The sequence below is a fragment of the Hipposideros armiger genome, unplaced genomic scaffold (genome assembly GCF_001890085.2).
Source record: "Hipposideros armiger isolate ML-2016 unplaced genomic scaffold, ASM189008v1 scaffold_687, whole genome shotgun sequence".
NCBI classification, from domain to species: domain Eukaryota; kingdom Metazoa; phylum Chordata; class Mammalia; order Chiroptera; family Hipposideridae; genus Hipposideros; species Hipposideros armiger.
The window spans coordinates 1,038,229-1,050,270 of NW_017732037.1; the positions used below are offsets into that span (position 1 = coordinate 1,038,229).

Here is a 12,042-nt window from a genome sequence, read left to right on the forward strand (position 1 = left end):
CGGCAACCCACAGCAGCCCAGCTCCAGGTCGAGCTGCCGTTCAGCATCTTAGCTGTTGAGGGCAGCGTCACTGGCCCTCATATGTGGGATCCGAACCGGGGCCCTCTGGCGTTCCAAGCCAGTTCTTAACCATCGCGCCGCTTGGCCAGTCCCTCAAGCGATTTTCTTATTCAAGTTCAAAATGGGTCATAAAGCAGATGAGATAACTCACAACATCAACCATGCATTTGGCTCAGGAACTGCTAATGCAGTGGTGATTCAAGAAGTTTTGCAAAGGAGATGAGAGCCTTGAAGATGAGGAGTGTAGTGGCCAACCATCGGAAGTTGACAATGACCAATTGAGACCAATCATCAAAATGATCCTTTTACAACTACATGAGAAGTTGCTGAAGAATTCAACGTCGACCAGTCTATGGTCTTTTGGCATTTGAAGCAAATTGGAAAGGTGAAAAAGTTCAATAAATGGGCGCCTCATGAACTGACCGAAAAAAAAACCACAAAACACGTCGTTTTGAAGTGTCATGTTCTCTTATTCTAGCAACAACAATGAAACATTTCTCGATCAGATTGTGACAAGCGACGAAAAGTGGATTTTATACGACAACCGGCAACAACCAGCTTAGTGGCTGGACCTAGAGAAAGCTCCAAAGCACTCCCCAAAGCCAAACGTGCACCAAAAAAAGGTCATGGTCACTGTTAGGTGGTCTGCTGCTGGTCTGATCCACTATAGCTTTCTGAATTACATCTGAGAATAATGCTCAGCAATTCAATGAGATGCACCAAAGACTGCAGTGCCTGCAGCCGGCATTGGTCAACAGAAGGGGCCCAATTCTTCTTCATGACAACGCCCGACCACAAGTCGCACAACCAATGCTTCAAAAGTTGAATGAATGGGCTACGAAGTTTTGCCTCATCTGCCATATTTGCCTGACGTCTTGCCATCCAACTACCACTTCTTCAAGCATCTTGACAACTTTTTGAAGGGAAAACATTTCCACAACCAGCAGGATGCAAAAAATGCTTTCCAAGAGTTTGTTAAATCCCGAAGCACAGATTTTTATGCTATAGAAATAAACAAACCTATTTCTCATTGGCAAAAATGTATTGTCATGGTTCCCATTTTGATTAATAAATATGTGTTGAGCCTAGTTATAATGATTTAAAATTCACTGTCTGAAATCACAATTACTTTTGTACCAACCTAATATTACCACCTTGGGGGGCAGGATTCCAACATATGAATGGGGGCGGGGCATGGACACAAAAATTCAGACCATAGCAGGTGGGTAGTCAACAAATGAACTGCTTAATATCTATAATAAAAAAGCAAGGCTGAGAAGCAGCAAACTGAGGGTTTTTGGCCCAATAAAGAGCCATGATCCCTTGCTCAGTTCTCAGACCTGAGCCAGTTTTCAGATTTAGAGCCTATTGACTGAAGAAGTGTCCAAACCCCTAGGAGGAAGGCCCCTGGAACACCGTGGTGAGTAATGAAGGGGACAGTCCCCTCATCCTCCTGCAAAGGCACCTAAGCCATTTACTCGGGTGACTGGACACTGGGGACAGAGAAACGACCAGACTGTTGAGCAGTATTGCACACAGGGTGTGAGTTGCCATCGGTACCCGGATTCCCACAGCATCACCATGTCCCCTATGACAGTGGGGATTACAGGTGCCAGGTCACACGTGGAATCCTGGACAAGCCTGGCTCTCAGCGTGACCACTGGGTCCATTACCTACCTGAGGTTGTTACCCCGTTTCCCAAGTACTGACCAGCATTGATGCCCTTGGCAGTTGGAGGAGCCCCCACCCTGGGTCCCTGTCTGTGGGGCGGGGTCTCTCATTGTGCTGAAGGACAGAAGGAAACCTCTGAAACTGCCCCATCCTGGCCAGGTCAGAAATGATACTGTGTCCCTGGGGCGGTCCTGGGGAGGGTTTTTCAGGCGATGTAGGGTGGGCACCCTCAGTGGAGACATGACAGAAGCAGGCACCCATGTTGGCGTTGCCTATTATCTCCATTAATCCAGCAGCTGGTCCCTGCAGAAACCTGATGGGGTCTAAAGAAAGCTTGAGATTACCTCAGACATCACCAAGTTCAGTCCTGATGGCAGCTGCGTGCTGGATGCGATACCACTGCTGGGGCCAAGTGATAAGGCTGCAGGCACAGTGGGAGCAGCACAGTGCCGGCCCCTGGGCTCTGGAGCAAGGCCAGGCCACCCACAGCAGAGATGGACCTCTTTTGGAAGGAACTCTGGGTGTGTTACTGGGTCCTGATAAACAGAATGCTTGACCTTGAACACCAAGCAGCCATATAATTACAAACATCTATAGGAATCGGGGTCTGCATTACCCAGTAAGTCATACATTGGACAGGCCCAGTAGCCGTCCATCGTGAGGTGGAAATGGTTCATCTGTGGTTAAGCCTGAGTCACATGTTAGCACCCACCAGAAAGCATCCCCAGTGGAGGCTCTGAACAACGAAGCAGACAAACTGACCTCAGCCAGCCTTCATCACCGGTCAGCCCAAGACTGGCAGGACGGGCACATGAATGGAGTGACCACAATGGCAGAGGTGGGGTTACATCCAGCCCAGTAGCACTGACGCCCACGTATCAAGGCTGTCCCAGCTACTGCCACCTCTGAATGTCCAAATATCAGCATTAGACCAATACCAGGCCCTATTTGGTCCTATTTCTGTAGGCAACCAACTAGCCACCAAGTGACAAGCTGACTACAGAGAGCCTTTCCACCCTGGAGGGTCAGAGGTTCATCCCCACAGGGACAGACACTTATTCCACATGTGGATTTTCCTTTCCTGTCCTCAGAACGTCAGCCAGCATCACCATGTGGGGGCTTCAAAATGCCTGGTCCAGTTTGGAACTGCTCTTGCCACAGCATCCGACCAGGGGATCAACCGCACATGAAGGAGGTGCAGGCTGGGCCGTGACCATGGGGTCCACTGGTCATGTCACATCTGCACCACCCAGAGCTGCTGGCCACACAGAGCACTGGACAGGCTGTCTGAAGGTGCCAGTGAAGTGCCAGCTTTGAGGACATGCCCTGAAGGGATGGGGTGACATCTCCCAGGTCACAGAATATTTACTGAATCAGAGACTCTGTGGTGCCGAGTTCTCAACAGGAAGAGAAGGTGGGTCCAGGACCAGGGAGTGGAAGCAGGTGTGGCCCTGGTCACCATCACTTAGAGTCGCCCTCTGGGGGGTGTTGCACTTCCTGTCTGTAGAAATCTGGGCATTCAAGGGTAGGAGGCCAGGTTCCTAAAGTGGGGGCACTCTTACAAGGGGACACGACAAGGGTCCCATTGAACTTACACTGTTTGTCACCGGGGAAGTGTGGACAGCACGTGCCTAGGGACCAGCAGGTGAGAAGGCGAGTCCCCTCTTCTTAGCCAGGAGTAATGGACCCTGATCCATGGGGGTGGGGGTGGGGCTGCTGTCACATGATGGGGGCGGGAGGAATATGTGGGGACCTGGGTAATGGACCTGGGCACCTTGTAGTTCCCTCTCGTTCCCTGTAACTGTGAAGGGACACGTACAGCAAAGGAGTCTGAGAAGGGTTTGCGTTCCAAGGGCCCAGGCCCCTCAGTAGGGAGGTTTGGGTCACATCCCCCAGGTAAGCCCCAGGTCCCCACTCCTGTGCTCTGAAATCCATGGCAGCATTTGTGCAGAGGCCCTGCTTCCCAGGGGCTGTTCCCAGACAATGACTGGTCACAGGACACTGAGGCAGGCCATTCCCGGGACACAGGGGCTCCTCTAATGGCCAGTGTGGCTCGAGGACTCTCCCAGGGCCTTGCTCCACTTCAAGGAGATTGCTCAGCAGGGACCTGAGACATGGCTGACGAACCTTCTCCCCTGATGATCAGACTGGCGTCTCCGTCTGCTGGTTCTCCCAGGTTTTCTGGCTCCTTCTCCATAGTCTCTGACAGGTGTTTCTCCTGATTAAATACTGCTGAGCTTAATCCCGTCTTGGGATCTGCTTCTTGGAGCACCCTGACTAACAAGATCATTTTCATCAGTATACCAATGACCTATTACTTATCCCATCTTATAAAACCCTTCTCTTCACCCAGCTTCTCTCACCAGCATCTGCCCCATTTCACTTGTCCTTGTATTGTCTGTGTGAGGTAACAGATGTTTGTTGTTTTAAGACACTAAATTTTGAGGTAGTTTCTTGCGCAGCAACACATAATTAACAAAGCTCTCTTAAGTTTCTATTAGTCTCCATTCGTATTTCCCTGCACTTTGAAAATGTTATCTGTACTTGCTGTTTCCAGTTCCTCTCTGCCTGTTCTCTTTTTATTCTTTTGTGTTTTCTCCTTCCTTCCTTCCTTCCTTCCTTCCTTCCTTCCTTCCTTCCTTCCTTCCTTCCTTCCTTCTCATTATTCCAAAAGTGAAACTTAAGGCATTAAAGAAAATAATCAAAGAAACATTTGATTTATAAAATCCTGAAACAATATTTAATTGAAATTTTTATTTTTATATGTATGTAAATTATTTGACACTCCTCCCTCCCAGAGGTGGAGTAATTTCCTGTTTCCTGAGTGTGGGCTGGACTTAACGACTCTCTTCTTTTTTTTTTTTAGCTGAGCCATCCTGCTACCTGTTGGCTGCTCAGCGGCTGCTCAGCGGCTGCTCAGCGGCTGCTCAGCGGGGGCAGGACTCGAACCGCTGTTGCTCAGAGCTCAAACTCTTGAGCGAGCTCTTAACCAACTGAGCCACTCGGCCAGCCCCAATGACTCACTTCTTCTCATCAGGTTGATGTAATGGTGTGTGACTCTGAGTCTAAGACATAAAACTCAGTGTAACTTCCATCTTGGTTTCTCTCTCTCTCTCTCTCTCTCTCTCTCTCTCTCTCTCTCTCTCTCTCTCTCTCTCCCCCTCCTCCCCTCTCCCCCATCACAGCTCTAGGGGAAGAAGCCAGCTACCTAGTCATTTGCTGCATTATGGAAGAGTCCCCAGGGCTAGGAACTGAGGCCTCCTGGGACCATGGAAGGAAATGAGGCCCCTTCCAACTGCCCTATGAGTGAGTCATGTTTCATGTGAGTCCTCCAGCCCCAGTCAAGCCTTCAAAGATGAGGCAGCCCTGCCTGACAACTTGACTGCAACCTTGAGAGAGGCCCTGAGCCAGAAGCACTCAGGAAAACCTCTCCTGGATTCCTGACCCTGGGAAACTGTGGGAGATAATACACATTTGTTGTTTTGTGCTGCTAAATTTTGGGTAATTTGTTATGCTGCCATACATGACTAATACAGTATCCAAAGAGCGTATGGATTACTGTACTTTTACATTTACTGTAAATTAAAGATACTAAACATGTCATTTAGTTTTAAGATTTAAGAATTTCCATGGCTAATAGGATGCATTTTATTACCATTTACAGTAATCTATTTACTTGAACTTCATTTCTAACCATAACCCAAATAAACACAAAGGGAGGAACAGGCCATCCTAGGCTGATTCTATGATGGTCCCCAATAACCATCCTGGATATTCACCTTTCCCCAGTTATTCAATCAAACATTAATATAGGTGCTGGGAAGGGATTCTGCAGAGGTAACTAAGGTCTCACATCAGCAGACCTTCAGACCTGGGAACTATCCATGGGACTGTCCTAATCAGGTGAGTACTGACTGGGGTTTCCCCTTACCCCAAAGATTCCAAGTGAGTGGGGTTCAGTGTGAGGCATTTCCTTCACTGGGGGATTTGAAAATGGAGGGCCACATGGCAAAGACTTCTGGTGGACACTAGGGGTTGAAGCATCCCTCCCAGGGCTCCTCACTGACAATTGTCAAGGAAACTGGGACCTCAGACCTACAACTGGAAAAAAATGAATTCTGCTAACAATCTCTGCATATGCTTGGAGGAAGATCCTGAGCTCAGGATGAGCACACAACTTTGTGACACCCTGACCAGAGAACCCATCCACACCGAGCCTGGATTTCTGACTAAGGAACTGGGAGCAAATAAGTGGGGTTGTTTTGAGCCACTAAGTTGTGGTAATTTGTTACACAGCAATAGAAAACTAATACACAGGCTCAACTGTGCAATAAATAAGCATACAGCATTCTTTCCACTGGAATGAATTTATAAACTGTTTGTAATAATATATTTGCCTTTTTTGTATTTTTCAGATTATGACTTTATGTGATATAAATTTTAATACAAGCATTCATTCATTCATTAACAACTAATTTAATGCCTACTATTTATTAGGAATAGCTTCATATGCCTGGGATACAAATTTGACCAAAATAGCCCAAAGCCCCTGTTGCTCATGTGCCTGACATTCTAGAAGCTTCCCAGAGTGAGACGCAGCCATTGGAGTATTTTTAGTGAAGAAATGACACAGCCTGATTCTCGTTAGCAGGATCGCTGATTCCTGTGGGGAGAATAGTCCTTGGCTGGTAGGTGAGGGGGGGTGGCACTAGTGCCACAACCAAGAGTGAGAGGGTGGTGGGGACTAAGGGGAGAAGAGGGCCTGAGGGGTGAGAGAGACAGAGAAGGGCTGGAGAAGCAGGGGGGAGGGGAAGAGGCAGAGGTGAAGAATTCTAAAGCAGTGGAACTCTCAGATTGAAATATGTTGTTTATAGACCTTTAATAAATTATCTAGGGCCTAGCGGGGTGTTCTGTGGAGTTGCCTAAAAACTAATAGCCTCCTTATGCTAATAAAAAATTAATAAGTGTCCCTATAAAATATGCACACCGCCTAGGTGTGACTTATTCATAAAAATAGGCAATAAATAGGCAATACAGGAACACTGGTGAAGGGCATCTTAACTGCACTGAACACTTGCAACTTTGAGGTTGTACATACTCCTGGTTGAAATACACAGTCAGAAACTGCTTCCACTTGCTTCTTTGTATTGAGGATGCAGGGACTCAACAAACTCAGGGCTGTGGAATGAAGATCATTTTACAATAGAAATATCCGCAGTCACAGGTGTACGGTCTGGGAAAGTAAAACTTAGGAGCTTTGAGAGTCTGACTGCCATGCTCTTTAGACACAGTTCTGTACCAAAGGACCCAAATCACGATTTTATAGATTAGATTCCTGGTTATCAGGGGTTTCCAAGATTGTCACCCACTGTAGTTAATAAACAACAAGGAAACGGGGTTCTGTGAGAATCTCTATGTGATGTTTCAGGCACAGGTTCTTCAGGATTAAAGAGAAAAGCCCTGTCCTTCCTCTAGTCCCAGGGCGAGCTCACTCTGGCACCAAGTCCCCTGGGGTGTCTTCTTCCAGAAGAGTCCAGGGGGAGAGGGAAAGGGTGGGAGGCAGGGCGTCCATTTCAGGGAGAGGGATTCCGGGGAGAGAAGAGGAAGAAAAGGGGCTGAGCCCAGCCTGGTTTCCTCAGACAGTCCCTGGGCCAGGACGCAGGGAGACAGCGTGACACAGGCTCGGTGCTGGAGGAGGGGTCAGGGCACAGTCCCAGGTCCACTGAGGGCGGAGTCCCAGGCGGGAAGCTCAGTGTAGGGGAGTCCCCACCTCCCCGCGGTTTCACTTCCCCTTCTCACAACCTGCGTCGGGTCCTCCTGCCTGGAAACTCGTGACACGGCAGCAGTTCTCACTCCCATTGAGAGTCCAGTTTCTAGAGAAGCCAATCAGCGTCACCGCCTTTCCGGGTATAAAGTCCCCACGGACCCGCCCGCACGCAGATCGCACGCAGATCGTCCCCAGACCCCGAGGAGGCGCATAATGGGCCCCGGGACCCTCGTCCTGCTGCTCTCCGGGGCCCTGGGCCTGACGGGGACCCGGGCGGGTGAGTGCGGGGTCGGGAGGGAACGGCCTCCGCGGGGGAAAAGCGAGGGGACCGCCCGGTGGGGACGCAGGACCCCCGGGAAGATGTGTCCCCACCGCCCCGGCCCCGTGTCCCGCCCACTCCTGTGACCCACTTGGGTCTCCCGCCCCTCCCCCTCCGCCCCGCCCATTTCCCGCCGCCCGGGCCCCGCCCCCTCCCTCCTCAGTCCCGCCCCTTTTCCGTCTCCCGGGCCCCCGCCCCCTCCCGGCCCGTCGCCCTGGGACCCGGGACCCGCGCCGGGAGGAGGGTCGCCCGGGTCTCAGCCCCTCCATGTCACCAGGCTCCCACTCCCTGAGGTATTTCTTCACTTCCTGGTCCCGGCCCGGCGGCGGGGAGCCCCGGTTCATCTCCGTCGGCTACGTGGACGACATGCAGTTCGTGCGGTTCGACAGCGACGCCGCGAGTCCGAGGGCGGAGCCGCGGGCGGCGTGGATGGAGGGGCCGTGGGTGGAGCAGGCGCTGCCGGGGTACTGGGAGCGGAACACGCAGTTATACGAGGACACCGCACAGACTGACCGAGTGAGCCTGCACACCCTGCGCCGCTACTACAACCAGAGCGAGGCCGGTGAGCTACTCAGCCCGGGTCCGGTCACACGCCCCTCCTCCCCCACACGGACGGGCCGGGGTCCCCCCAAGTCTCCGGGTCCGAGCTACACCCCGAGGCTGCGGGACCCGCCCGACGCTCCACCCGGGAAGAGCCCGCGGGGACTTCGACCGGGTTTCATTTTCGGTTCAGACGCCATAACTGCGGGGCGGGGTCAGGGTCTCACACCATCCAGAGGATGTCCGGCTGCGACGTGGGGCCGGACGGGCGCCTCCTCCGCGGGTACTGGCAGGCCGCCTACGACGGCGCTGAGTACATCGCCCTGAACGAGGACCTTTCCTCCTGGACCGCGGCCGACACGGCGGCTCAGATCTCCCGGCGCAAGTGGGAGGCGGCCGGTGGGGCGGAGAGCCTGAGGGGCTACTTTGAGGGCCTGTGCCTGGAGTGGCTACGCAAATACCTGGAGAAGGGGAAGGAGACGCTGCTGCGCGCAGGTAAGAGGGGCGCGGGGCTCCTACACGGAGAGGAGGAAATGGGGTCAACACCAGGGCACCCCGTCTCCCCGACATCGGGGGTGGAGTCCACCTGGGTTTTCAGACCTGGTACCAGAGAAGGACCCAAAGGACCCCCGTCTCTCAGGGACAATTAGGGGTGCAGCCTCTCGGGATGGAGGGGAGACCGTCTCAGAAATACCTGATCAGTGGTTCCCTTTGGCCCCGGCAGCTGCCCGGGAACCTGGGGGACTTTCTCTCTCAGGCCTTGTTCGCTGCCCCACACACAGTGTGACTGACTGAGGTCTGACCCCAGCTGTTCTGAGTCATTTGGCCTCCACCCAGGTCAGGACCAGGAGTCCCTTTTGTCTCCATCAGAGACCTGCCTCTGACCCTGGGCTGTGTCACCATGATTCTAGAACTTTCTATAGAATAGAGATTATCCCGGATACCTGTGTCCAGTGTGGTGTGTGGGTTTTGTGCTCCTTTCCCCCACCCCAGTTTCCTGACCATTCTCGGGATGGTCACGTGAGCACTGCTGGAGGGTCCCACGAGGGATGCAAAGGTCCTGCATTTCCTGATCTTTCTCAGACCCTCCAAAGACACACGTGACCCACCACCCCAGCTCTGACCGTGGCGTCACCCTGAGGTGCTGGGCTCTGGGCTTCTACCCTGCGGAGATCACCTTGACCTGGCAGCGTGATGGGGAGGACATGACCCAGGACACGGAGCTCGTGGAGACCAGGCCTGCAGGGGATGGGACCTTCCAGAAGTGGGCAGCTGTGGCGGTGCCTCCTGGAGAGGAGCAGAGATACACGTGCCATGTGCAGCACGAGGGGCTACCCGAGCCCCTGACCCTGAGATGGGGTACGGAGGGGGCCGTGGGCACAGAGCCTCTTCTCAGGGAAAGCCGGGGCCTCTGGAGGACTTCAGGTCGGGGCTGAGGCCTGGGGTCAGGGCCCTCACCTTCCCTTCCCTTCCAGAGCCACCTCCTCAGGCCACCAACTCCATTGGCATGGTGATGGGCATCATTGTTGGGGTGCTGGTCCTCCTCGGAGCTGTGGTGGCTGGAGCTGTGCTGTGGAGGAGGAGGCTCTCAGGTAGGGAAGGGTGGGGACTGAGTTGTCTTGTCCACTGGGGGGTTTCAAGCCCCAGGTACAAGTGTGTCCTGCCTGTTAGTGGGAAGGACCATCCACACACGTGAGCTTTCCCAGTCTGGGGCCCTGTTTGCTAACACTTAGTCTTTATTAATGCACGTGTGAAAATGAGGGACAGATTTATCACCTTGATGATTCTGGTGATGGGGACCTGATTCTCAATAGTCAAAAGTCAGAGTGGAAGGTCCCTGCTGAGGACAGACCTCGAGGAGGGTGGTTGGTCTAGTCCCCACACACGTACTTTCCTCAGATTTCCTGATCCTGCCGTGGGTATGTAGTCACAGTTCTGGAAACTTCTCTGGGGCCCAGGACTGTGGGGCTTCTTTAGGACCTTATGGCCCTGCCTCCTTCCTGTCTTCTCACGTGATGTTTTCTTCCCACAGGTGGAAAAGGATGGAGCTACGCTCAGGCTACAAGTGAGTGTGGAGGGGGGTGATCCCTGAGCACCCTTGGGATGGTGTAGATGGAAGCCCTTGGGGGAACCCACCCACCCCCATAATTCCTCCTTTAGCCACATCTACTGTGAGCTCTGACCACATCCTGTTTTGTTCTAACAGGATGTGACAGTGCCCAGAGCTCTGATGTGTCTCTCACGGCTTCTAAAGGTGAGACCCTGGAGGGCCTGAAGTGGGGAGGGGTTGGGGCAGAGGGGACAGGACTGCGTACTGGGGATTCTTTGGGACATTTTGAGCATGTGGTGGACTGTTGAGAATGTCACCACTTACAGTCACTAACCTGAATTTGTTCATCATTATCTTCTACAGCGTGAGACAGTTGCTTTGTGGGGGACTGAGTGATGCAAGATGTGTTCATGCTCCAGTTTGTGACTTCAGGAACCTCTGACCTCTCTTTCTGCAAAGGGCATCTTAATGTGTCTGCGTTCCTCTCAGCATCATGTGAGGAGGTGGGAGACTGCCCGCCCCCTGCCCTCCATGCCCCCTCTCAACACTGAGCCTCTTCGCTGACCCACTGTCCTGTTCCAGCAGAGGCTGTTTCCATCCCCGCTTTTACTTTGTGTTACACTGAGCAGCAACTTCTTACATCTTATTGAAATAATCATCTGGATATGGATTTGTTTTTTTCAGTTGTTGCCATGAAGGGTTGATGGGTTAATAGAAGAAGAAAATCCTAAGGTTTCAGAGGAAATAAACGGAAGCACTGAGAACCTTCCAGAATCCATGTGTTGGCTGTGCTGAGTCTATTGCAGGTGGAGACAGGAGAGGCTGTGAGGACCGAGCGTGGATGCGGACTGAGCCCATTCAATGCTCAGGGCATTGTGGGCATCGACGTGGTCACTCCTCGGCTGGGTGACCTCTCTGCCCCTTTGTCCTTGTCCCTTCAGTAGAACCTTGTCCCACTAGGACCTGTGATCCCAGAGACTTGAACATCCCCCAGGCCTGGTCTTGTCAGTAAGGGCTTCGTGTGTCTGGGTCAGCCTAGTCTCAGGCCTGGCCTGGCCCTCAGCCCCCATCTTTTGGGTGTTCATTTGTGTTTCTATAGAGGAATATAACTGGTTTTGTTCTTGTTATGAGTCCTGGTTTTATTCTCCTTGGGTGTCCCCATCTGTCTGCAGCAGGATGTGTTTTGTCTGTCATTGTCCCCACAAGGCGCAGCAGGACCCTGCACACAGGAGTCTGTGGATGGAGAGATGAATTTTCAGACTCAGGCAGCTCTTGCCTCCTCCTAGGGCTTGATGGTTATTTCCATCTTTTCCCAAACTATCAGAGGAACCAGATTCTGGAATTAGCAGAGGAGGGATCCCGTAATTTCTCATCTTAGATAAGTTCCTGCTGGAATTCTGCTCTGCTCGCCCGCCCTCTCTCCCTGCCCTGAGCTCTAGTGCTGGCTCCGGTCCAAACTCAAGAGGACCTGTAGGCCGGGGCTCACTGTTTCCTGTAGAGAGAAATGTAACTGCTGAGGTGTGCAGGAGGGCAGGTGTGGGAGAAAGAAGGGGGGAGGGGAGGAGAGCAGCACCTGTGAGAGAAATGGAGCTGGCACTGATGCCAGTGTGAGGGGACTTCGTGCTGTAGCTGTCA

The 12,042-nt window shown here is 52.5% G+C and overlaps 1 protein-coding gene across 2 annotated transcripts; it reads left to right on the plus strand.

The window, feature by feature from the left end:
- Positions 1–7,661: 7,661 nt before the first annotated feature.
- Positions 7,662–11,534, plus strand: LOC109373110 (HLA class I histocompatibility antigen, B-67 alpha chain-like). 2 transcript variants are annotated; one of them, XR_002122159.1, is made up of 9 exons: positions 7,663–7,775; positions 8,095–8,379; positions 8,577–8,852; positions 9,441–9,716; positions 9,833–9,949; positions 10,390–10,422; positions 10,564–10,611; positions 10,771–10,910; positions 11,092–11,534. XR_002122159.1 is itself a non-coding variant. In XM_019626721.1 (8 exons), exons 1-8 carry the CDS (start codon positions 7,712–7,714, stop codon positions 10,773–10,775), a joined length of 1,104 nt encoding a protein of 367 aa, XP_019482266.1. In that variant the 5' UTR covers positions 7,662–7,711; the 3' UTR covers positions 10,776–11,534. The 2 variants fall into 2 exon arrangements, 1 of the variants encoding a protein (XP_019482266.1); XM_019626721.1 differs by having other exon boundaries at positions 7,662–7,775; positions 10,771–11,534.
- Positions 11,535–12,042: the final 508 nt, after the last annotated feature.